Raw genomic sequence first — 27,741 nt, 5'->3', positions numbered from 1 at the left:
AGAAGGACAAATACTGCATGATTCCACTTATAAGATTATATAAAAAATCAAACTCATAGAAGCAGAAAATACAGTAGTGGTTGCCAGGAGGTGGAGGGTGGAGAAGTGGGGAGTTGTTATTCACTGGGTATAAAATTTCAGCTACACTAAATAAATAAGTTCTAGAGATCTGCTGTAGTTAACCATGTGGTATTGTGCACTTCAAAATTTGTTAAGAGGGTAGATCACATCTTAAGTGTTCTTACCATACAAACACAAACAAACCAATGAACCCAAAGGAACACAAGAAAACTCTGGGAGTTGTTGGGCGTGTTTATTTCCTTGACTGTGGTGATGTCATCATGGATGCTTGCATATGTCCAAACTTATTAAATTGTATATATTTACAGTGTACAATTTAAATACATGCCATTCTTTGCATGTCAATTACACCTCCAAAAAGCTATGAGAAATATTTTATGAATCTATTCATACGAAGTGTCCAGAATAGGTAATCTGAGAGACAGAACTTATATTAGTGGTTGGTTGCCAAAAGATAGCAAGAAGAATTTGGAGGTATGGGAAATGACTATTAATGGATATAAAGTTTCTTTTTGCGGTGATGAAAATATTTTAGAATTAAATAGTGTTGATCAACTCTGTGAATATATACTAAAAGCCACTGAATTGTAGATGAGTCAAATGCATGGCATGTAAATTATATCTCAATAAAACTATTTAAAAATGAATTTATAAAACAGAAATCACCCTCTGTACTGCATCGTTTCCCAAAGTTGGAAAAAGAGAAAACTTAAAGATTTCTGTTCTTTATTGTAACCTTCATTCTTCTTTATCTCTTGAAAAAGCTTTTAGACCACTGCCCCTTAGAAATTCAGCTTAAGTTCACAAAGAAGGCTAAAGAGTTTTGCTCAGCATAAAAGTTCCTTTCCAATTGTGTGCCTATCAGAAAAGTCTCCCTGGCTTCAGTGTTCATTTGTATAACTACCTCATCATTTACTCCAGGCCACTCTCCTCAGTGTATCTGGTCTTTTCCTGACTGTTGTTAAAGACAAATATCATTGAAAACACACACACACGAAAGCCAGCTAACTAACAAACCCAAAGCACTACAGAGAATTCCCAAAGTCTAGTGTTACAAAGGACCTTGAAATGCAGTAATATACTCTAGACAAACTCAGATGGGTAATAGACAATCTTTTGCATGAACGTATCTACATGAAGGCAATTTCATAATTTCTTGTTTTTTTTTCTAACTTTATTAGACATTGTAGTTGATTTTGGGAGGGGGTGGGCTGTGCTGTGCAGCTTGTGGGGTTTTAGCTCCCTGACCAGGAATCAAGTCTGGGCCAGTGGCAGTGAGAGGGCAGAGTCCTAACCACTGGACAGCCGGGGAAGTCCCCATAATTCCTTTTGATATGTAGTACAGCCAGTCTCCTTGCCTCATCTGGCAGTTTCATCTATTGTGAAATCTAAATTAAGTCCTGGGAATCCTCAAGAGAAAAAAGCATTATGAATCTAAAAAAAGAAAGTGGGGCAGAGAAAAGAATGGCTATTTTGTGGGGGTGGAAGTGACTAGCTTTTACTGAAGACTTTATAAACAGCAGTAAACAGGCAGACAGCACTTCAACTCTAAGACCATTACCCTAGCTATGATAACAACTTTTCTACTGATGTGGAGAAAAATGACTTTAAAGTGGAAACTCCCTAGGCAATTAATTCCTAGTTTTATCTAAGACTTTCCTTTCTGAATTTGAAACTGAATGATTTCCTTCTGTGGTTTTATCAATGGGCCAGAGGTCTGATAAAATTGCTTCCTTCCTGCACTTGAAACTATGCCATCTCTCTTGGAAGAAGTGATGTACCTGCCTTTCTGGCCTGGCTCAGGACTCCGTGGAACAAGAGGCACCGGTGTGTGGCCAAAAAGTGCAAAGGCAGACCAGTATGAGTAGTCCAGGGATGGGCCAGAACAGATTTGACTTGAGTCCTCTCTCTATCTCTGTGAATGTTGATCAGCTTGCATATCACTTTGCTTTGTCCAGTGAGTCTGTGAGTTGTATCAAGAACATAGTTTGGAAGTACCATGGTTTATGCATGATCTGGGTTTTCTCTTGTTGGCATTGTCATTAATACAGTTTTAGAAAATGTAGTCAGCTGAGTAAATCCCATGGCAGGAGAGAGCCATTATGTGGAACTCTTGAAGGTAAGTGCTCTTGACCATTTGAGCAACAAGGTGAAAAGTAAAACTCACTTTCATTGGCTTTGCTCTCTCTTCCCTCTAACCAATTTAAGAAAATCACAAGGTGACCTTTCAGCTTTGGCAAATATCCCTGGTGACCTGATAGTGCTATCCTCACACCCAAGATCAACCTTTGCCAGAAGAAGAATAGGGAGGTCTCTTATCCCCCAATTTCCTTATCTACCATCATACTTACTATTCTGCCATATGAGGGCTATTCCTTCAGTTCAACCATTATGAAAAGGCAGCAATTACACAAGGGAAGAGTGATACATTAAGCCACCAACTACATTTCATTTGCTAGTTGGCAGAAGGGAAAGCAAGTTCCCTGAGGAATTAGGATATCTACTATTGAAGAGTAGAGGGATCCTGAGCCAGGAGGCTGGATAGAGGGAATCAGGATCAAGGAGAATGATGGTGCTGAAAGGACAGGTAGAAGGAGGCCAAAGACAATCCCTGCTGTACAGGAGATGAGCTCAGAGGAGAATCTTCAAAAAGGGACCCTTCAGCAATCCTGGCTCACCCGAGAGAACTGAGTGACACAATTACAGAGAATAGCACGGCAGCAGGAGATTTGGCAGCAAAAGAGAACTACTTGCAATGTGCAACTTTGTCAGCCACTAAAAGGTAGCTGATGCTAAGGCTGAAACTCCAGCACTTTGGCCACCTCATGCGAAGAGTTGACTCATTGGAAAAGACTCTGATGGTGGGAGGGATTTGGGGCAGGAGGAGAAGGGGACGACAGAGGATGAGATGGCTGGATAGCATCACTGACTCGATGGACGTGAGTCTGAGTGAACTCTGGGAGTTGGTGATGGACAGGGAGGCCTGGCGTGCTGCGATTCATGGGGTCACAAAGAGTTGGACACGACTGAGCAACTGAACTGAACTGAACTGAAAAGGTAGCTGACAGCTAGATTTTAACCACAAAAGGATTTGACATGTCTTGCCATTTGTAGATATGTGGGTTTGGTTACCCCAAAAAATGAGTCTGGAGAGAGAGTTGGGAGAATGAACAAGAATAAAGGTGCAGTGCCAAAGTTCATTGCAGCACTGTTTACAACAGTCAAGACATGGGAAGCAACCTAAATGTCCATCGACAGTGTGTGCGTGCATGCTACGTCGTTTCAGTCATGTCTGACTCTTTTCAACCCCATGAACTGTAGCCCGCCAGGCTCCTCTGTCCATGGGAGTCTCTAGGCAAGAATACTGGAGTGGGTTGCTGTGCCCTCCTCCAGTGATATTCCCAACCCAGGGATCAAACCTTTATCTCTTACATCTCCTGCATTGGCAAGCAGATTCTTTACCTCCAGCACCACCTGGAAGCCCATGGTGTATATATAACAATAGAATATTATCCAGCTGCTAAAAAGAAGGAAATAATCCTATTTGCAGCAACATGGATGAACCTAGAGATTGTTATACTGAGTGAAGTCAGACAGCGAAGGAGAAATATCATATGACATCCTTATATGTGAAATCTGCAAAGAAATGATACAAATGAACTCACAAAAGAGAAACTCACAGACTCAGAGAATGAACTTGTGGTTGCCAGGGGGGAGGAATGAGGGGAAGGGCTTAGTTAGGGAGTTTGGGATGGACAGGTACACACTGCTATATTTAACATGGATAACCAACCAGAACCTACTGTATAGCACATGGAACTCTGCTCAGTGTTATGTGGCAGCCTGGATGGGAGGGGGATTTCCGGGAGAATGGACACATGTATATCAATGGCTGAGTCCCTTGCTGTTCGCCTGAAACTATCACAACATTGTTAGTCAGCTATACACCAACACAAAATTAAAGATTTAAGATAAAAAGAATAAAGTTGTAGTGAATGTGAATGGGGAGTGGGAAGGTTGGGGGGATGACAGCCTCCATGACATTAAAGTGCTTGTCTGGGGCTCTCTGAGAAATGTTTTGCTGATTTCTTTTTCTCCCTTGTACTTCCCTTCTTTCCTCTCCATATTTGTCTCCTCTCTTGCTCTCATTCTCCTAGGAAATCCTGCCTCTCCCTGCCTTTTCCCCTGATGAGCTTTAAGGATGTCAGTGGTCCTCTTTAGTCTTCCTTTGGCTCTGGCTTATCTCAGTCCCAGCTGGTGTCCTTCAGAACCAGGAGGCTGCTGGCAGACATTGTTTTCACAAATTAAGTCACATATTGGGCCCAAAGTCTACATACACGGTGTTAATTATCAGCTCATCAATTAAGGGTGAGCAGCTGTATGCTTTGTGTGTTTTTCCAGAGCTGCACAGGGAGTCCTAGTAGCTGCTCACTAGTTTGGGCTCTGCTTCCCAGTGGAGTTGGAGGGAATAATTTGCTTTGGCTGTGGGTGACCTGTTACAATAGAATTGCTCTGTTTCTCCTTGGTATCCAGACTATTCCCTATTACCCCATCTGATATTCTGTAAGAACTTCCCCTGCACAGGGTGGAGCTTTGATAGCAACCCAAACAAAGAAGATGGAATAGAGACGCAGATCTAGAGAATGGCTTGTGGACACAATGGGGGAAGGAGAGGGTGCGACAAATTGAGAGAGTAGGACTGATGTATATACACTACCGTGTGTAAAACAGATAGCTAGTGGGAAGCTGCTGCATAGCAAAGGGAGCCCAGCTCGGTGCTCTGTGGTGACTTAGAGGGGTGGGAGGAAGGCTCAAGAAGGAGGGGACATATGTATACTTATAGCTGATTCATATTGTTGTACAGCAGAAACCAACACAGCATTGTAAAGCAGTTATATGCCAATTTTTTTTAAAGTATACATGAATAACTTAAAAGGAATGGGGCTAGATTTAACAAAAAGGGGAGCACAGAAGGAATCTCATCTTACCCAGCAGTCCATCCTTTCTCAACAGCAACCTCCTTCTCCCACTTCCCATCATACTAGGCAGGTGTGGGATGTGGGTGAGGTGGTGTTTTTGTGCTAGGAGTTACCTCCTATAGATTATGGAAGGTTAGGAGAACCGTGTCTTTCTTTGTACCCAAAGGGCCACTGAGAAGGGAATGTAGGAAGCAGTACTCTCTGTCTCTAGCCATTTTTCTCCCCTCCTGGAGACTGGAGCAATAAGTAGAAAACACTGTCATAGATGTTTCTAAAGTTAGGTATTTCCCAGAGGCTCAAAGGCACTCTGAGTCTTCCAGGCTCAGTTGGCTTCTTTCACCTGGGGTTCTGCTGCTTCTTAAGCTCACATTGGAGGAGCAGAAGTAAAGGACCAAGGAGTCTGTTGGCCTCCTTGAACTATGCAGAATCTTATGGTTAAAGAAGTCAGAAGGAGGTAGTACCTGAGGGTGACGAGTAAGAGGCCATTGTGAGAGTTCTCCAGAAAGTTTAGTGGTCTTCAAATTCTACATATACTACTTCAACCTCCTATGCATATGATAGATGCTCATGGAATGCTTACTGACTTGAAAGGAAAATGAAGTCACATTCTTTGAAGCCATGGCTAGCTTCCATTAAGCCCATATAGATTTTTTTCTTGGATAGGGGCTAGTAACATAGCCTGTACCGATCTTCAGGACTTTTCAAATCATTGTATAGGAGCTACAACCATGATACATGTTGGGGAAAAAATACCCTTTTGACAAAAGCCAGCACCATCTGTAACATGCATTAAATTTAAGGGTTTGAGATTCACCGAGGTGAATTGACTTATTGAGCTTCTATAGTAGGATGAGGAGGAAGGTAAGACCATAAAATAAATATTCTAATTCTTCTTCTGCTAAGAGAATAATTTCATTCCCCTGGTTACAATGGTGACAAAGGAAATTCCACTGTTTGATAGTTCTGCTGCTGTCACTTCAGTTGTGTCCGACTCTGTGTGACCCCATAGATGGCAGCCCACAAGGCTCCCCCGTCCCTGTGATTCTCCAGGCAAGAATTCTGGAGTGGGTTGCCATTTCCTTCTCCAATTCATGAAAGTTAAAAGTGAAAGTGAAGTCACTCAGTCGTGTCCGACTCTACGCGACCCCATGGACTGCAGTCAACCAGGCTCCTCCATCCATGGGATTTTCCAGGCAGGAGTACTGGAGTGGGGTGCCATCACCTTCTCCGATAGTTCTGCATACTACTAATATAAAGGTGATCAATTCACCATAAGCGGGATGCAGCCCTGAAATTAAAAGACGCTTGCTCCTTAGAAGAAAAGCTATGACAAACCTAGACAGCATATTCAAAAGCAGAGACATTACTTTGCCAACAAAGGTCCATCTAATCAAAGCTATAGTTTTTCATGTAGTCATGTATGGATGTGAGAGCTGGACAATAAAAAGACTGAATACTGAAGAATTGATGCTTTTGAACTGTGGTGCTAGAGAAGTTTCTTGTGAGTCCCTTAGACAGCAAGGAGATCAAACCAGTCAATCCTAAAGGGAGTCAACCCTGAATATTTATTGGAAGGACTGATGCTGAAGCTGAAGCTCCAATACTTTGGCCACATGATGTGACTGGAAAAGACCCTGATGCTGGGAAAGACTGAGGGCAGGAGGAGAAGGTGGCGGCAGAGGATGAGATGGTTGGATGGTATTATCGACTCAGTGGACATGAGTTTGAGCAAACTCTGGGAGACAGTGAAAGACAGGGAAGCCTGGCATGCTGCAGTCCATGGGGTTGCAAAGAGTTGGACACGACTGAGAGACTGAACAACAAAAGAATAGGGAAGTAGCATTATGGTGACTCATCAGATGCAAGATGCCCACTCCCCAGCCCTGACTAAGTTGTATTTCCAAGAACTTCATATAGAATGTGACAATGCTAACTTTGCATATGTTTATGATTAAGGTCCTGCAACATCTCATCTCTTATGTATTTCCACAGCACATTTCCCTTTGAATACATGCATCTTTTTCATTTTATAAAATGCTAAGTACTATAATGGTTCCTTTTGCACATTCGTTTTCTTTCTGAAAACAATTTCTTCATATACGAACCATTTTTTTGTAACACAGGTTACATCTGCATAGCAAGGGAAGAATGTTCTTTGTCAATTAATGATGCTTGGTCAGTTGGATATCCATATAGTAAAAAAAAAAAAAGTGACTCAACTTCTATTTTGCATATGCACAAAAGTTCATCCCATGTGGGTTAATAAAATAGCATATTTGTGATCTTGTGGCTAGGCAATAAACATGTAGAGTAGCTGTTTTAATACCCATGTCTACTAATTCTCTTGGCTGTGCATTTTGGGGACTATTTATATTGATTGATTTTTCTCCTCATTATGAGTTGTATTTTCCTGCTTCTTTGCATGCCTGGTACTTTTTGACTAGATGCCAGACACTTTGGATTTTACATGGTTGGCTGATGGATTTTTTTTTTTTTTTAATTCCCTTTTTTAAAGCTTTGTTTTAAGACACAATTGAGACACTTGGAAACAGTTTGATCATTCTGAGTTTTGCTTTTAAGAGTTGTTAGATTATACCAGAAGCTACCAAAATATTTTAGTCTAGGGTTAAATTTGTCCTCTCTACTGAGATAATATCCTTCTGTGTACTTTATCTGATGTCCCAATCATTAAGAGATTTCTTGACTTTGGCTTTTAGGAATGTGAACTCTTAACAGTTCTGTCTGAGCTCCAAGAATTGTTCTGCCTGCTCCTTTTCTGAGGGTAGTTTCCTCACAACACATGCTCAGAACTGACTGGAAAATTGGAAAAGGTAGCACCTGCATGTTTCCATAGCTCTCACTCTGTGTATACTCCTATTACTGTGCCCTGCATATTCTAACACCTTGGCCTCCTGAAATCCTCCACTCTATCTCCTCAACTTAGTGAGAATACCAGACTCTTTCCAGTTTTGCACTTCCTGCATTATGTGCTGGAAACTATTTCCCAGAAATAAGCTAGGGCAATCATAGGGCTCACCTTCTGTGTTTCCTTTCTCTCAGGGATCCTGTGAGGTCTTGCTGTCCAATGTTTATAAAGCATTGTTTTGTATATTTGTCTTTTTTCCAGTTTTGTTTAGAAATAATTAACATTTATTTCTGTGTAAGTTGAAGGCACAGAGCATGATGGTTTGATATACATATATTGTGAAATGATTACCACGATAGGTTCAGCAAACATCCATCTTATAAAGATACAGTAAAGAGGAAAGAAAGAAAAAAAAACTTTTTGCTTATCATGAGAAATCAGGACTTACTTTCTTAACTTTCCTATATATCATATAGCAGTGTTAGCTATAGTTATCATATTGTATATTACAACCCCATTCTGTGCTGTGCTTAGTCCCTCAGTTGTGTCCAACTCTTTGCAACTCCATGGACTGTAACCCACCAGGCTCCTCTGTCCATGGGGATTCTCCAGGCAAGAATACTGGAGTGGGTTGCCATGCCCTCCTCCTGGGGATCTTCCCAACCCAGGGATCGAACCCAGGTCTCCTTCATTGCAAGCAGATTCTTTACCATCTGAGAAGCCCATATTATATCCCTAGTACTTACATATTTTGCAACTAGAAGTTTGGACCTTTTGACCACTTCCTCCAATTCCACCTCCATCTCTAATAATCACAAATCTGATCTCTTTTTCTATGAGTTTTTAAAAAAGATTTCACATGTAAATAAGGTCATAAACTATTTATCATTTTCTGTCTGACATTTCATTTAGTATAATGTCTTCGAGGTCCATCCATATGTTGCAAATGATAAGATTTCATTCTTTTTGTGGCTAAGTAATAGTTCACTGTGTGTGTGTGTATTTTTTAGATCATAACTTCTTTATCCATTCATCTATTGATGGGTATTTAAATTGCTTCCACATCTTGGTTATTATAAATAATACTGCTATGAATATTGGGATACAGATATATTTTTTAGTTTGTGTTTTCCTTTGGATATGTTCCAGAAGTAAAATTGCTCAATCACATGGTGATTTTATTTTTAATTTTTGAGGGCCTTCCATACTATTTTTCACAGTGTCTATACCAATTTACAATCCCACCAGCTGTGCACAAGAATTCTCTTTTTGCCACATCCACACCAGCATCTTTTTTTGATGATGGCCATTCTAACAAATGTGAATTTTTAATTTGATTTTAATTTGCATTTCCTTAATGATTAGTGATGTTGAGCATCTTTCCACATATCCGTTGGCCTCTCATATATCTTTTTTGGAATAATGTCTATTACAGTCCTTTGCCTATTTTTAAATAGGGTTATTTGTTTTTCTGCTATTGAGTTGTGTGAGTTCTTTAATATTTTATATGTTAATCTCTCATATGTATGACTTGCAAATATTTTTATCATCCCATAAGTTTTCTTTTCATTTTATTGATGGCTTCTTTTGCTGTGAAGAGGTTTTTTAGTTTGAGGTAGTCCCACTTGCTTACCTTTTTATTTTGTTGTTAGTGCTTTATGTGTCATATCCAAAAAAACCATTACCAAGACTCATGTCAAGGAGATTTAGTCCAATGTTTTCTTCTAGATGTTTTATGATTTCAGGTCTTACATATAAGTTTTTCATCCATTTTGAGTTAGTATTTATGAGAGGTATCAGGTATAAGGCATGTGTTCAGCTTCATTCTTTTTTTTATTGAAATATAGTTGATTTACAATATGGTATTAGTTTCTGGTGTATAGCAAAGGGATTCAGTTATATATATGTAATGTATATAATATATATGTATATATTCTTTTCCATGGTGGTTTATTACAGGATTTTTTTTTTTTTTTTTTTTGCAGTTCAATAACTTTATTGGTTAATCAGCAGTTAGTTCTCATCCACATTGACTGTCTGTAGATCTTTGAAGGTGGTGACAGGCACATAGGTAACCAACGTGTAGAGCTTGTTTGGCGAGTCTTCGTCTTCATTACGTTTTCTGGACAACTGCACACGGATCCGGTATGCATCATTTCTTATTCCTTGGGCCCAGATGGCTTTGTTGAGTCTGGTGTCGATGTGCACATCTGGAGTTCCCATCTCCTTCATGGTAAATTTCCAGATGTCTTTGAGTGCCCTAGGGGCATGCTTCTTAAAACCCACTCCATGGATGCGCTTGTGAATGTTGATAGTGTATTCTCTGATCACCATCTCATTGATGGCAGACCAGCCCTTCTTCTTGCCCCCCTTCTTTGCGGGAGCCATCTAAACAAACCCAGGTGACAAGGACGCTCAGGGTGAGTGTGTCAAACCTGAGTCAAGGCCTCCCTCCTGGCCCGGCCTCACGCAGCCGCTCTTGGGATGGTTTCTGGTCACCTATTACAGGATATTGATATAGTTCCCTGTGCTACACAGTAGGACCTTGTTGTTTATCCATTCTATATATACCAGTTTACATCTGCTAAACCCAAACTCCCAATCTAGCCATTCCCTCCCCCCTCCCCACCATGGCAACCACAAGCCTCTTCTCTATGTCTGTGAGTCTTTTCCTGTTTCATAGATAAGTTCGTTTGTGTCATATTTTAGATTCCACATATAAGTGACATCATATGGTATTTGTCTTTCTCTTTCTAACTTCACTTAATATACTGATCTCTAGATCCATACTTGTAGCTGCAAATGGCATTATTTCATTCTTTTTATGGCTGAGTAATATTTCATTATATCTATATATATGTATACACACACACACACACACACACATGCCAAATCTTCTGTCAATGGACATTTACGGTGATACATTGGCTATTGTAAATAGTGTTGCTATGAACACAGGGATGCATGCATCTTTTGGAATGATAGTTTTATCTGGATATATGCTCAGGAGTGGGATTGCTGGATCATATGGTAACTTTATTTTTATTTTTAAGGAACCTCCATACTGTTCTCCATAGTGCCTGTACCAATTTATATTTCCACTAACTGTGTAGGAGGGTTCCCTTTTCTCCAGACCCTTTCCAGCATTTGTTATTTGTAGATGTTTTAATAATGGCCATTCTCATTGGAAAAGACCTGGATGCTGGGAAATATTGAAGTTGGGAGGAGAAGGGGATGACAGAGGATGAGATGGTTTGATGGCATCACCAACTTGATGGACATGAGTTTGAGCCAGCTCCAGGAGTTGGTGATGGACAGGGAAGCCTGGCATGCTGTGGTCCATGGGGTTGCAAAGAGTCAGATACTACTGAGCGACTGAATTGAACTGACTGATTTGGACTGGTGTGAGGTGATACCTCATTGTAGTTTTGATGGGCATTTCTCTAATAATTACCAGTTTCATTCTGAATAGCAATTATTCCAGTACCATTTATTATAGATACTGTCTTTTCTCCTTTGCAGGTTCTTCATTCCCTGGTTGACTGTATATGTTTGGGTTTATTTCTGAGCTCTCAATTCTGTTCCATTGGTCTATTGAAATGGCAACCCACTCCAGTACTCTTGCCTGGAAAATCCCATGGGAGGACTCTGGTAAGCTACAGTCCATGGGGTCACAAAGAGTCAGACACGACTGAGTGACTTCACTTCACATCATACTATTTTGATGGCTATAGCTTTATAGTATAGCTTGAAATCAAGAACTGTGATGTCTCCTGCTTTATTAGAATTTTTTGACTATGAGTATTTTTCTGGCTCTGTATAAATTTTAGGACTGTTTTTTTCTATTCCTATAAACAACACCTTTGTAATTTTGATAGGGATTGCACTGGATCTACAGATAGCTTTTGGTATTATTGACATTTTAACAATATTAATTCTTCCAATCCATGAATATAGGATACATTTCCATTTGTTTGTTCCTTCTTCAATTTCTTTCATCAATGTCTTACAGTTTTCAGAGTATAAACCTTCAATCTCCTTAATTAAATTTATTCCTAAAGGTTTTTTAAAAATACTACTGTAAATGGGATTGATTTCTTTATTTCTTTTTCAGAAAAGTCATTACTTTACACAAATGCTACCAATTTTTGTATTTTAATTTTGTATCCTGCAAATTGAATTCATTGATCAAATATGTTTTTTGGCTGAACTTTTAGGATTTTCTATGTATAAAATCATGTCATTTGCAAATAGAGACAATGTTACTTTTTCCTTTTCAATTCTACTATCTTTTTATTTTTTTCTTGCCTGATTGCTCTAGCTAAGACTTCTAGTAATTTGTTGAGTAGGAATGATAGAGTGGGCACCACTGTCTTGTTCCTAACCTTAGACAGCTCTGCATATTACTAATATAAAGCCCACTCAGTTTGCCATAAGCAGGAATAGAGAAATAGCTTTATGGTGACTCATCAGATGTAAAATGCTTGCCTCCACTCCACCCTCCCCAACTAAATTATATTTCATACAGAACTGTAATAATGCTAAATATAATAATGCTTTATGTATGTTCTTGATTAGAATCCTGTTACATTTCCTGTAACATCTGTTACATTTCCATGGTACATTTCCCTTTGAATACAAGTATCTTTTTCATTTTATGAAATGCCAGATACTACAATGGTTCTTCTTGCACATTTGTTTTCTTTCATGAAAATATTTTTTAAAAGTTTTCATTCATTGATTTATAGAAGCATGCTTTACTTTTAATGACACTGTATCTAAGCCGTTGCTAGCCAGGCCTTAATTATGTTCCTGCTTTCTGTCTCCCCTTTGTTTTCTCCTGTCTTTTTCTTCCTACCTTGTAATTATAAATAGTGTAATGTTCAACTTGACTGGCTTGCATTTAGGACTTTCCCCAAAGGCCTTAACAGAGGACCTGGGGATGAGCCAGTATTTCACAAGTTTGGTTTGGTTATGTACCGCAGAGGTTTCCCTAGTTTCCAGTCTGCCAAATTAGCCTAACAATCTCCCCAAAATCACTTCTCCTGCTGTGCTCTGCCCCTTGGACTTCTAGGGAATCTATTCAATTGGGCCCTTGTCTTCTTTTTTTTTTTTTTTTTAGGCCCTTGTCTTCTAAGAGGCCCAGGTGTGCTGGTACCTAAGGCATAGCTAAACAAACCCAGTAGGGAATGGGGAGCTGCCTGTGTTACCACCATCAGAAGAGCCATGCCTCTCATTCATCTTTCACCACAATTCCCAGCAAAGACATTAAGAACTTGGTTTCAAAGGAAAAGACACATTCCCCTGACTCCTGTGGCTCCTGTGCTGTGAGCACCAGTGACACGCTCAACCAACAGGCACACAAATATAAATGACATGCCTGCTGCTAAGTCACTTTAGTCATGTCCGACTCTGTGTGACCCCATAGACAGCAGCCCACCAGGCTCCCCCGTCCCTGGGATTCTCTAGGCAAGAACACTGGAGTGGGTTGCCATTTCCTTCTCCAATGCATGAAAGTGAAAAGTGAAAGTAAAGTCGCTCAGTCATGTCCGACCCTCAGCAACCCCATAGACTACAGCCTACCAGGCTCCTCCATCCATGGGATTTTCCAGGCAAGAGTACTGGAGTGGGATGCCATTGCCTTCTCCGAATGACATGCCTAGGAAATGCTAAAGGGGCAACACTGAACAATGGTGTGTGTGTGTGTGTGTTTGTGTTTCAAAGCCACCTAAGTTGAGGCAATGTTTTCTAGGCTTTCTAGCCTTTCCAAAAAATGTAGGGTAGAGATGCCTATAAATTAAATGGTACTAGTAGCCAGTACCTTTCCAAGCCCATGGCTTTATGCTTCCCCTTTCTCCATCCCTTTTTGAAATGGAGAAGAAAGTCCTGTAGTAAAGCTGTGTACAGCCATACTTTTATTTAGCAGAGGAAAAACATAACCATCTTACATGTGTTGTCCCTTCACTCCTCAGTTCAGTTCAGTCACTCAGTCATGTCTGACTCTTTGCAACCTCATGGACTGCAGCATGCCCAGGCCTCCCTGTCCATCACCAACTCCTGGAGCTTACTCAAACTCATGTCCATCGAGTCAGTGATACCATCCAACCACCTCATCCTCTGTTGTCCCCTTCTCCTCCCACTTTCAATCTATCCTAGCATCAGGGTCTTTTCAAATGAGTCAGTTCTTTGCATCAGGTAGCCAAAGGATTGGAGTTTCAGCTTCAGCATCAGACCTTCCAATGAATATTCAGGACTGATTTCCTTTAGAACTGACTGCTTTGATCTCCTTGCAGTCCAAGGGACTCTCAAGAGTCTTCTCCAACACCATAGTTCAAAAGCATCAATTTTTCAGTGCTCATCTTTCTTTACAGTTCAACTCTCACATCCATACACAACTACTGGAAAAACCCTTCACTCCTACCTTTCTTTTATTTCTTCCTCCTTCCAGTGTTCTTTTCAGCCCCTTTCTTAAGGAGATAAATCTGATCTCTCTCCATCTGTTCCTCTGTCTTATTAACCCCTAAAAACATCTCTTTTGGAGATTATAGCTGGAGAGAGAGAGAGTAAAGGAGGACAGAGGAAGGAAAAAGGAAGGGAGAGGAAACAAGACAAGGGCGGGTGAGGGCTTTATGGAAAAACAGCTATTTCTCCACGTCCTAGAATACAGATTCTCTGACTTCCCTTTATTTTCAAAGAAACTAACAGTAATAGGTACCATACAATGAATACTTATGTGCAAGTGCTTTCAATACATTATCACATTTAATTCTTATAACAGTTCAAGCTAGCACCATTGATTGCTCCCATTTTACAGATGAGAAAACAGAGGTTTAGGAAGATTAATCAAGTGGAACCCAATAGCTGGGGTCTAAATACTGACTCTGCTATCTACTAGTTAAGTAAACTTGGGCATGTTGCTTACCTCTCTGTGCCCTGCCCGTCACAGTTTCTCTCTTCTAGAAAGGCACATAGTCTGTATCCCATTTGCCAGGAGTTTGTACTTTACTCAACTGTTAAACTTGTAGGTACCAATATGTTGATTGGAGAAAATCAGCCCAAATGTATTCCAGGACCTTCCTTCTCCTTCCATGGGTTTGATGCATTTAGCCAAGGATCTTAGGAGGACTTGGTTGGTGAGCAGTTCTGGCCAACTATTTGCTGAACAATTAAACAAACAAACAAACACACCTACTTGGTATTGGCTATTCCAAATTTCAAGGTTATAGCTGTGAACAAGACGACATGGCCCCTGTTCTCATGGAACTTTTATTCTAGTGGTGGAGGCAGACATTAATCACATTATCATATAAATAAATGCATACTTGCAACTGTCATAAGTGCTACAATGGATCCAGTGGATAAGATCATGACACTATTAATAAGGAAGGCAGGGAAAACACCTGCAAAGAAGTGATGATAGAGGTAAGATCTGGAAAGAGATGGGGAGTTAATTCTCAAGAAGAGAGAAAGAACTTGCTAGAAAAAGAAATAGCTTGCCCCTTGTGGCAGGAGAGAGTGATGCAAATATGATGAACTGAATGCAGATGACAGTGACCAGAGTGCAAGGAATGAGCCATGTGTGGTAGGGTATAGTCAACACGTCAGTCTAGCAGGCACCGTTTTTGAGCACATGAACATATGTGGTACCCTTCCATCATCCTTTATAAGCATGGTTATGGCACATCAGAGATTTTCCAGAGCAGTAATGAATTTTAACATTCCATTGTATTGTTGCCGTAAGTACATTCACAGTGTTAGTTCATGTATTCTAATTTATAGTCTAAAGAATATGGCAGCTGTATGCATTCTCAGTTTCCTGAACCATGTCTGTTTTGTGGGAAAATGATTTGGCCACAAGAAGTTTCCAAATAGTGGAAGGGGATTAGGGTTAATATACCATGAAGGACACATTTACAGTAGGGTGAAGGCACTGGCTAGGCATCTTTCTCCATGATGTCTCATCACTTTCTGATCCCCTTTTCTGTTCCAACCCCTCACTACCTTGTGGGCTGAGGCACTGGTCAGGTGGGCCAGTTTCAAGATAGAATTTCCAGAGACAGGAGATTAAATTGGCCAGGGTAGTGACCTAAGACTGCGAAGATCAGCAAAAGCCAGGGGATGAGGGCAAGCCTGTTCTTAGAGAGCATTGAGAAGGTCAAAAGCTGAGCATAGCAAGCCTAAAGGGTGAATGCAGGGTCACAAATAGGAGATAGTTCCAAGAAGGTCTGAAGCCAGGTATGCCAAAGAACAGAGCAGGATGTGCAGAGCAAGGGCAAGAGAGAAGTGAGAGGGTTCAGAGTAACTGCCTCAAATGAAGTCCTGAGGTCTGTGACTCATTTTCTTTGGCCACCTGCCGCATAGTGTGTGGGTGAGTTGGCCCAGTGTAATGGCATGGGGCCAGGACTTCTCCCAGTTTGCCCAGTGAGAAGTTGTGACTTGCTCCAGAGCATTCTTGAGGTAAAAGTCTGGTTCCCACCAGCACTCTCCTAATCCACAGTCTTTCTCTTGCACCAACTCCTGCAACCAGCTCTGTGGATCAGAGAGTGTCAGCACCTCCTCTTCCCCCAGTCCCTGGTTGTCACGGAAGGACAGACATATGGGTAGTTTGGGCTTATTTTAGAGTGCTGGAAGCCACATACCCACTACATGGGCGGAGTTAGTATTGACAGGAAAGAGAATTCAAAGGGTTCACAATTTCTTGAATTGTAAATAGGCCCGGCAAGGTCTTCAAGCACTTAGTGGAGATGATGTAAATTGGGAGGCAACAGTGTTCAGTAGTTAATGTGGGATGTGTTCAGTGTGGGATGTAGAAAGAAAGTAGAAAGAAAGTGAAGTTGCTAAGTCATGTCTGATTCTTTGCAACCTCATGGACTGTAGCATACCACGCTCCTCCATCCATGGGATTTTCCAGGCAAGAGTACTGGAGTGAGTTGCCATTTCCTCCTCCAGGGGATCCCAATTCAGGGATCAAACCCAAGTCTCCTGCATTGCAGGCAGATGCTTTACCGCCTTAGCCATCAGGGAAGCCTGAACTCAAATCCCAGCTCTCCCATGTAATGACTGTGTAATCCTAGGTGAGTCACTCAACCTTTCTGTGCCTCAGTTTCTACAGCTTGGAAATGAGGATAATACTATTTATCACATAGATTGCTGAACAGCTTATGTGAGGGTATACATCTAAAATATTTAGCATTGTGCCTGGGATGGAGTAAATGCCTGGTAGACGATAGTGTTTATTTTTATTGGGGAGAATGCTGGATATGATCTGCTATCTGAATTTTCTTCTCAAGTGCTTGGAATCAACAGCATTTGGGATGGGGCTTAGTAATTATGGCAGGAAGTGAAGAACTAAAGAGCCTCTTGATGAAAGTGGAAGAGGAGAGTGAAAAAGTTGGCTTAAAACTCAACATTCAGAAAACTAAGATCATGTCATCTGGCCCCATCACTTCATGGCAAATAGATGGGGAAACAGTGGAAACAGTGATAGACTTTATTTTGGGGGCTCAAAATCACTGCAGATGGTGACTGCAGCCATGAAATTAAAAGACGCTTACTCCTTGGAAGAAAAGTTATGACCAACCTAAACAGCATATTCAAAAGCAGAGACATTACTTTGCCAACAAAGGTCCATCTAGTCAAAGCTATGGTTTTTCCAGTAGTCATGTATGGATGTGAGAGTTGGACTGTGAAGAAAGCTGAGCGCTGAAGAATTGATGCTTTTGAACTGTGGTGTTGGAGAAGACTCTTGAGAGTCCCTTGGACTGCAAGGAGATCCAACCAGTCCATCCTAAAGGAAATCATTCCTGAATATTCATTGAAAGGACAGATGCTAAAGCTGAAGCTCCAATCCTTTGGCCACCTGATGCAAAGAACTGACTCATTTGAAAAGCCCCTGATGCTAGGAAAGATTGAAGGTGGGAGGAGAAGGGGTCGACAGATGATGAGATGGTTGGCTGGCATCACTGACTCAATGGAGATGAATTTGAGTAAGCTCCAGGAGTTGGTGATGAACAGGGAGACTTGGCGTGGGGTCACAAAGAGTCAGACATGACTGAGCGACTGAACTGAACTGAACTGAACTGAATTAATGCAGGAAGGTGGCAAATAATGGAAACTGGCATTGCAGTAAGTGGGTTAAGGGTGCATTCAACATTTAAAATATCCTGAATGGGAACTCAGTGGTAGTAAACTAGGAAAATCCATCATGTTGCTATACAACACATACTAGCAGGGGTTTAATCTGATGGCCCTTGACAGTGGCCCAGGGCTTCCACATTGGGAGTTAGGTCTGGGGTTTCACTGGACCTAACTGGAATAGCCAGGAACAGGCAGAACCTGAGGGTGAAGCTACTCTTTGCTTAGGAAGCACTGAGATGGTCAAGTTTGGGAGATCTGTGTGAAGGCAAACACAGTGTGCAGAGCCAAGGTCAGGAGGCAAGTACACATAGGAACCAGTTCGGAGTGAATGAAGAGCCAGAGCAGGAGCAAAGTGAGTGGATTCAAAGTTATTGCCATGAAAAGGGCCCTGAGGACTAGTATTTGGATTTATTGGCTGCCAGCTGAATAGTGTGTGGGTGGGTTGACTGGAGTTGGTTGGTATGGGCTGGGGTAGACAGTAATAACAATCCTGCTAGGTAGATATCATTTCTATTTTGGAGGGGAGGAAACTAAGAATTAAAGATGTCAAGCAATTTGTCTTATGCCACACAGTTCATTGACTTCCCTGGTGGCTCAGACAGTAAAGCGTTTGCCTACAGTGTGGGAGACCCGGGTTCAATCCCTGGGTCAGGAAGATCTCCTGGGGAAGGAAATGGCAACCCACTCCAGTATTCTTGCCTGGAGAATCCCATGGACGGAGAAGCCTGGTAGGCTACAGTCCCTGGGGTCGCAAAGAGTCAGACACGACTGAGCAACTTCACTTCACTTCACTTCACACAGTTCATCACTAGCAAAGATGGGAAGGTGGGAATGATCCCTAAAAGGATAGTTGAGGTAACATGCAAAGCAAAACAAAGTTTCCCGTTGAGGGGTGGGGCAGGGGCAGGAGTAATAATAGAATGTTGGCAGTTGTTACACTCTCTGAGACCCTGTTGATTAGAACTGTCACATCATAAGGGATGCAGTGGGCTTCCCTGGTGGCTCAGTTGTAAAGAATCCACATGCCAAGAGATAGACATATGTTCAATTCCTGGGTTGGAAAGATCCCCTGGAGAAGGAAATGGCAATCCACTCCAGTATTCTTGCCTTGGAAATCCCATGGACAGAGGAGCCTGGCAGGCTACAGTCCATGGGGTCAAGAAAGAGCTGGACATAACATGACTTAGTGACTAAACAACAAGGGATGCAGTATGACTTAGCGGTTAAGGAGTATTTCTGGAGCCAGACTGCGAGTCAGACTTTGTTGTTGGTGTTTAGTTGCCAGGTCATATCTGACTCTTTTATGACCCCATGGACTGTAGCATGCCAGGCTCCTCTGTCCATGAGATTTCCCAGGCAAGAATACTGGAGTGGGTTGCCATTTCCTTCTCCAGGGGATCTTCCCAACCCAGGGATCGACTCAGGTCACCTGCCTGGCAGGCAGAATCTTTACCACTGAGCTACCAGGAAGACTGCTGGGGTTCAAAATCTACCTCTGCCACTAATCAGCTGTGTGAAATGGAGAGATTGCTTAACCTTTTAGTGCCACAGTTTTCTCACATGTAAGGTGAGCAAATAATAATATCTATTTTTAGGGTTGTTATATAATTCAATTTATTTATTTTGTTTATTTTTGTTTTTAATTTTTATTATTATTTTTAATTTAAATTTATTTATTTTAATTAGAGGCTAATTACTTTACAATATTGTATTGGTTTTGCCATACATCAGCCAGAAAGAAAAACACCAATACGGTATACTAATGTATATATATGGAATTTAGAAAGATGGTAATGATAACCCTGTATGCAAGACAGCAAAAGACACACAGATGTATAGAACATTCTTTTGGACTCTGTGTGAGAGGGAGGGGGGGGATGATTTGGGAGAATGGCATTGAAACATGTATAATATCATATAAGAAATGAATCACCAGTCCAGGTTCCATGCAGGATACAGAATGCTTGGGGCTGGTGCACTGGGATGACTCAGAGGGATGGTACATAATTCAATTTATTAATGTAATTAAAGCACTTAGAAAAGTGCCTGGCTCATAATAAGCACCATCTAAAATTTAGTTATAATAATAATAATAGGCTTATCTCAAATATTTAGATAATGCGTATAAAATACTTAGCACAATGCTTGCACATAGTAAGCACTCAATAGATGAATCAGTATTATTATAAATATTCTACAACAATTAAGATTGTGCAAGTATTGATCTCAGACGGAATGAGGCAGCCTCAGAAAATCCATGGTAGGGACTACCTTTATGCTAGAAATCTGAGAGGGACCGACTCCTATCCTGCAAATACTGCCCCTTCTCTCTGATACAACTTTTTAATTGCAAAAGAAATGGGCTAACCTGGGAGACAGAGTGCTCCTATTATTGAAGGCACTGAAGCATAGGCTGCCTAACCCCACTAGACAGCGTTACCATATCAGGGATTGACAGGTAATAATTATATCTAACAGTGATATAAATACTCTTATTATTCCTCTTCTACAGATAAGGAAACTGAGGCACAGAGGGTCATGCTCTTTGCTCAAGATCCCACAGCCAGTAGTGGCTGAGGTTTCCTTCTAACCCCTGACAACCTCCTGTAAGATGTAGCCGATTATCCCAACACAGTAATATGAGTGAAATTATTGGATTCCCTTTCCTTTTTGCCAGGATGAAGGGGAATGATGGTGAGTTCTGGATTAGAGAATTTAAAAGAGGAAAAATATAAAAGAAGACAATGAAGCTAGTGAGACCTCTAAATACCAACTTGATCATCTCACAGTCTTCTTCAGGAAGCCTCAGAACCTTGAACCTAACCTCGGGAGATCAAAACTGCCTGATTCTCTCTCCTAGGAATCCTCAGGGGCCCTCAGGATCAGAACTGCCCCAGAATTGGTAATTGGAGACCCAAGTGCCCACACAAAATTGTTCTGCCTGTTTCAGATCTGCAGGGAGCTAAGTTGCATTTTGCTCACTGCAGTGGGCTCTATTTCAGTCATCAGTTAGATCTCTTGCCAGAGCTGTGTTCACAGAGGAGGGGAGAAGAAGAGAGAGGATTCCTGGCATGTAGGACAGTTCAGAGACATGAGTGTGCAAGTCATTTATTGTCTCAGGAAACAAGATTACTTGGCTAGAACAATGAGTTGAAGTCAGACAGCAGCAAGAACTGAAGGAAGTTTAACAAGGAGTTTTTTTTTTTTTTTTTTTTTTTTAGAGAGGGCTTTGACAGGGAAGTGAGGACTTTCTATGAGTGGTCATTATCTGAGCAAGAGAAGATCAAAACACTCCAGAAAGATTCCTACTGACCTATGCATCCTACATTGGAGGGAGGTGAGATAGAAGTTCAAGGAGGAGACTTGAAGATAGGAAAGGCTGTGTAATGACCCAGCCCAAAGACAACTGGAGGCAGAACTGGATGGAAAGGTAGTAAAAGCCAAAGGAAGAGAACTAGCAAGAAGGGATAAGTAAATAACTGGTTAATATCAAGCCTTCTTGATATGTGATGAAATATGTGTTTTACTTCATCACATCCTTACTGAATATAAGTCCTCTGCCTAGAATCCACTTCCTACCTTTCTTTAACATTCACTCATCTTTATAGACTTAATCCATCCTCCAGATTGTAAAAAAAATTATTCATATATATATTTTCTTTACTAGAGTTAGAGCTCCTTGAGGATGATATCTCTATCTACCCTTCCTCCCTCTTTTCCTCCCTCTCCATTCTGTCTTTCTTTTCTTTCTTTTACCGAATATTTTTGGATACTTACTACAGTCTAAGGAAATCAAGAAAAAACTTGGGACAGACATTCCACCTGATTCTGGCAATACTGAGCTTGGAAACTGATGGCATGTCTTGTGTGAAGCTGTCTCAGTCACTGCCAGAGAAAATGAACTCCTCTGGTGTCAGTAGAATAGAAGGTGTGATACAATAAAAAAAATCTGTTTGGTCAAAAAATAGAATAGGGAAACTCTTCCAAACACATTTTACAAGGCCAGCGTTACCCTGATAGCAAAACCAAACAAGGATGCTACACAAAAAGAAAATTACAAGCCAGTAACCCTGATAAATATAGAGGCAAAAATCCTCAACAAAATATTAGCAAACTGAATTCAACAGTACAGTAAAAGTGAGAGGGTGACAGGCAGGAAGGCCTGCTGCTGCTGCTGCTAAGTCGCTTCAGTCGTGTCCGACTCTGTGCGACCCCAGAGATGGCAGCCCACGAGGCTCCCCCGTCCCTGGGATTCTCCAGGCAAGAACACTGGAGTGGATTGCCATTTCCTTCTCCAATGTGTGAAAGTGAAAAGTGAAAGTGAAGTTGTGAAGTCGCTCAGTCGTGTCCGACTCTTAGCGACCCCATGGACTGTAGCCCACCAGGCTCCTCCATCCATGGGATTTTCTAGGCAAGAGTACTGGAGTGGGGTGCCATTGCCAAGACCAGGGGTCTCCAAACGTAGGAAATAGCCTGCAAGTATCAGACATTTTTATCTCTCTTAAGCGGCAGGAGGAAACAAACTAGCGATATTTTTTCCTTCTCTATACAAATTTAAAAGGAGATTTCTCTTAAAATACTGTGTTGCCATAATGACACCTGGTTTCACCTGAAGTTAACTATTCTCAAGCCTAGAGATAACCGATGCATTTCTCTTATGGAAATGTTTATCTTAAGCTATTTTAATGTACTATACATTTACCCCAAACTCTGTCTTCAAGTCCCTTCCACCTCTTGGCTCAGAACCTACTTGACAAACCAGTATGTTATATTCAGATATTGTTCCCCTAATCTATGTAAACGAAACTATTTGTATGGTGATCTGCCCTTCTTCAAGATTCAAGTTAATCATTTTATAGCCCAGGATGAACCATTTGGTGCCAAGATTATCCCAAAATGCATCTTGAGTGAGGGGCCTTGTGCCATTCTGAGTTTTAAGACATTCTTTCATTAACAGACTGCTAGTGACTATATAACATCCAGCTGAAGACTAGCAGCGGGGTACTCTTTCTGCCCTTCTGATGCCTATGTCAAAAGCTTTCTCTATTTCCTTTATACTTTAACAAAACTTTATTACACAAAAGCTCTGAGTGATAAAGCCTCGTCTCTGGCCCCGGATTAAATTCTTCTCCTCCAGAGGCCAAGAATCCTGGAGTCTGTGTGTGATTCAACAACAACCTTTCAAAAGGATCATACACAATCATCAAGTTGAAATTTATCCCAGGGATGCAAGAAGGGTTCAACATCACAGAGCAGTCAATATGTATATACACCACATTAGCAACAACAAAAAAAGGATAAATATAGAATAATTATCTCAATAGATGCAGAAAAAAATGGAAAAGCCCCTCATCCATTTATGATAAAGGTTCCTAACAAAGCAGGTACAGAGGGGAAATACACAAAATAATAAAGGATAAATATGATAAGGCAAGCTAGTGGAGGTGATGGAATTCCAGTTGAGCTATTTCAAATCCTAAAAGATGATGCTGTGAAAGTGCTGCACTCAATATGCCAGCAAATTTGGAAAACTCAGCAGTGGCCACAGGACTGGAAAAGGTCAGTTTTCATTCCAATCCCAAAGAAAGGCAATGCCAAAGAATGCGCAAACTACCGCACAATTGCACTCATCTCACACACTAGTAAAGTAATGCTCAAAATTCTCCAAGCCAGGCTTCAGCAATACGTGAACTGTGAACTTCCAGTTGTTCAAGCTGGTTTTAGAAAAGGCAGAGGAACCAGAGATCAAATTGCCAACATTTGCTGGATCATCAAAAAAGCAAGAGAGTTCCAGAAAAACATTTTTTTCTGCTTTATTGACTATGCCAAAGCCTTTGACTGTGTGGATCACAATAAACTGTGGAAAATTCTAAAAGAGATGGGAATACCAGACCACCTGACTTGCCTCTTGAGAAACCTATATGCAGGTCAGGAAGCAACAGTTAGAATTGGACATGGAAGAACAGACTGGTTCCAAATAGGAAAAGGAGTATGTCGAGGTTGTATACTGTCACCCTGCTTATTTAACTTCTATGCAGAATACATCATGAGAAATGCTGGACTGGAAGAAGCACAAGCTGGAATCAAGATTGCTGGGAGAAAAATCAATAACCTCAGATATGCAGATGACACCTCCCTTATGGCAGAAAGTGAAGAGGAACTAAAAAGCCTCTTGATGAAAGTGAAAGAGGAGAGTGAAAAAGTTGGCTTAAAGCTCAACATTCAGAAAACTAAGACCATGGCATCCGGTCCCATCACTTCATGGGAAATAGATGGGTAAACAGTGGAAACAGTGTCCGACTTTATTTTTTGGGGCTCCAAAATCACTGCAGATGGTGACTGCAGCCATGAAATTAAAAGATGCTTACTCCTTGGAAGGAAAGTTATGACCAACCTAGATAGCATATTGAAAAGCAGAGACATTACTTTGCCAGCAAAGGTCCGTCTAGTTAAGACTATGGTGTTTCCAGTGGTCATGTATGGATGTGAGAGTTGGACTGTGAAGAAAGCTGAGTGCCAAAGAATTTATGCTTTTGAACTGTGGTGTTGGAGAAGACTCTTGAGAGTCCCTTGGACTGCAAGGAGATCCAACCAGTTCATTCTGAAGGAGATCAGTCCTGGGTGTTCATTGGAAGGACTGATGCTAAAGCTGAAACTCCAGTACTTTGGCCACCTCATGCGAAGAGTTGACTCATTGGAAAAGACCCTGATGTTGGGAGGGATTGGGGGCAGGAGAAGGGGACGACAGAAAATGAGATGGCTGGATGGCATCACTGACTCGATGGACAAGTTGAGTGAACTCCGGGAGTTGGTGATCGACAGGGAGGCCTGGTGTGCTGCAATTCATAGGGTCGCAAAGAGTCGGACACGACTGAGCGACTGAACTGAACTGAACTGATGATAAGGCAACAGCTAACATCATACTCAACAATAAAATGCTGAAAGTTTTTCTTCTAAGATCAGGGACAAGACTCTCAGCACTTCTATTGAACATAGTATAGCCAGAGCCATAAGGTAAGAAAAATAAATAAAAGACATGCAAATTGGAAAAGAAGAAGTAAAACTGTCACTATTTGCAGATGACATGATATTATGTACACAAGAGCCTGAAAACTACACCAGAAAACTATAGAACTAATAAACAATCCGGCAGGATATGAAATCAATACAAAACTCTACTGTGTTTCTTTGCACCTAATAATGAGCTTTTAGAAAGAGAAACTAAGAAAACAATCCCATCTATAATTGCATCAAAAGAAATAAAATACATAAGAATAAATTTAACCAAGAGGTTAAAACTACAAGGCTTTAATTTAATAAATTGAAGAAGGCACAAACAAATGGAAAGATTTTTGATGCTAATGGATTGGAACAATTAATATTGTTAAACTGTCCATACTACCCAAAGTAATATACAGATTCAATGCAATCCTTATCAAAATTCCAATGGTATTTTTCATAGAAATAAAACAAACAATCCTAAAATTTGTATGGAACCACAAAAGATCCCAAATAGCCATAGCAATCATGAGAAAGAACAATGCTGAAGGCATTGTGCTTCCAGATTTCAAACAAAATTGAAAAGCTATATCAATTAAAATAGTATGGTACTGGCTTAAAAACAGACACATAGATCAATGGAATAGAATAGAGATCCAAGAAATAAATCCACAAATATTTAGTCATTACTTTATGAAAGAGAAGCCAGGAATTACAATGGAGAAGGGACAGTCTCTTCAATTAACCATGCTGGAAAAATTGAACAGCCACACGCAAACAAAGGAAATAAGACTGCTATCATACACCATATACAAAAATTAACTCAAAATGGATTAAAGACATGAATGTAAGATTTGAAACTGTAAAAATCCTACAAGAAAACATAGATAGTTAATTCCTTGACATAGATCTTGGCAATGATTTCTTGAACCTGACACCAAAAGCAAAAGCAACAAATGCAAAACTAAACCAGTGAGACCATAATGAACTGAAAAGCTTCTGCACAGCAAAGGGGACAGCAAATGATAAGCAACCTATGAAATGAGAGAAAATATTCGAAAACTATGTATCTGATAAGGAATTAATACCCAATATATATAAAGAACTTACAAAACTCAATAGCAAAACAATTCTAATAATCCAATTTAACATAGGCTAAAAACTTAGACATATTTTTTTCTAAAGAAGGCTACATGAAAAGGTTCTCAATATCATTAATCATCAGGAAAATGCAAATCAAAAGCACAATAAGATATCACCTCACACTTGTTAGGATAGCTTTTATCAAAAAGACAAGTAACAACTGTTGGTGAGCATGTGTAGAAAAGGGGACCCCTGTACACTATTAGTGCGAATATACATTTTTGGTGCAGCCATTATGGAAAACAATATGGAGGCCATTAAATTTTAAGCACAGAAATACCGTATGATTCAACATGCCCACTTGTAGTTATATATCCGAAGAAGACTAAATCAGTACCTCAAAGAGACATCTGCACTCCCATGTACCTTTCAGTGTTATTCATGATAGCCAAGATATGGAAAAAACCTAAATGTCTATTGGCAGATGAATGGATAAAGAAGATATGGTACACATAAATGGAATATCATTCAGCCACAAGAAAGAATAGAATATTGCCATTTGCAACACCATTGACTGAGCTTACTGGTAAAGAATCCACCTGCAATGCAGGAGACCCTGGTTTTATTCCTGGGTTGGGAAGATCCCCTGGAGAAGGGATAGGCTACCCACTCCAGTATTTTTGGGTTTCCCTGGTAGCTCAGACAGTAAAGAATCTGCCTGAAATGTGGGAGACCTGGGTTCAATCCCTGGGTTGGGAAGATCCCCTAGAGGAGGGTATGACAACACACTCCAGTATTCTTGCCTGGAGAATCCCCATGGACAGAGGAGCCTGGCAGGCTACAGTCCATAGGGTCTCAAAGAGTTGGACATGACTGAGTGACTAAGCACAGCACAGAGGATAGTATGCTAAGTGGAATTATGTAGAGAAAGACAAATATCATATGATCTTACCTACATGCGGAATCTTAAAAGAAAAAAGCCAAACCCATAGAATCACAATGTAGAATGGTTACCAGAACATGGAGATCGAGAGATGCTGTTCAAAGGGTACAAGCCTTCATTTATTAGTTTAATAAGCTCTGGGTATCTAATGTACAGCATGGTGACTGTAGTTAATAGTACTGCAATGTGTACTTGAAATTTGCCAAGAGAGTAGACCTTAAGTGTTCTCAGCAACTACAACCACACAAAATGGCCACTATGTGAGATGATGAATGTGTTATTTAACCAGCTTATAGTAATCATTTCACAAAGTGAACATATGAAAAATCATCATGTTGTACATACATAATTTTAAGTTTCTATACAATTTCATGTCTATTACACCTCAGTAAAACTGAAAAAATATCCAGCACAAAACAAGGTAAAATTCACATCGCACATCCAATAAATTACATATCAGATCAGGCAAACAAAGAAGCAGGAAAATACAATCCATAATAAAAAAAATCAACCAATCAGAGTAAATCCAGAACTGATACAAATATTAGAATTATCAGATAAGAATATTAAAATAGTTATTTTAACACTATTCCATTATTATAACTATACACCAGATGTTCAAAAAGATAAGATATGGAAGTATCTCAAAATTT

At 40.5% G+C, this 27,741-nt stretch overlaps 1 protein-coding gene across 1 annotated transcript; it reads right to left on the bottom strand.

Annotated features, from left to right (window-relative positions):
* Positions 1-9,937: 9,937 nt before the first annotated feature.
* Positions 9,938-10,314, bottom strand: LOC109555057 (large ribosomal subunit protein eL31-like). Its single transcript, XM_070784557.1, has one exon. It carries the CDS (start codon positions 10,312-10,314, stop codon positions 9,940-9,942), a length of 375 nt encoding a protein of 124 aa, XP_070640658.1. The 3' UTR covers positions 9,938-9,939.
* Positions 10,315-27,741: the final 17,427 nt, after the last annotated feature.

Source organism: Bos indicus, chromosome X (genome assembly GCF_029378745.1).
Source record: "Bos indicus isolate NIAB-ARS_2022 breed Sahiwal x Tharparkar chromosome X, NIAB-ARS_B.indTharparkar_mat_pri_1.0, whole genome shotgun sequence".
NCBI classification, from domain to species: domain Eukaryota; kingdom Metazoa; phylum Chordata; class Mammalia; order Artiodactyla; family Bovidae; genus Bos; species Bos indicus.
The sequence above is the reverse complement of the archived record's forward strand: the minus strand, read 5'-3'. Positions and strand labels throughout refer to the sequence as shown.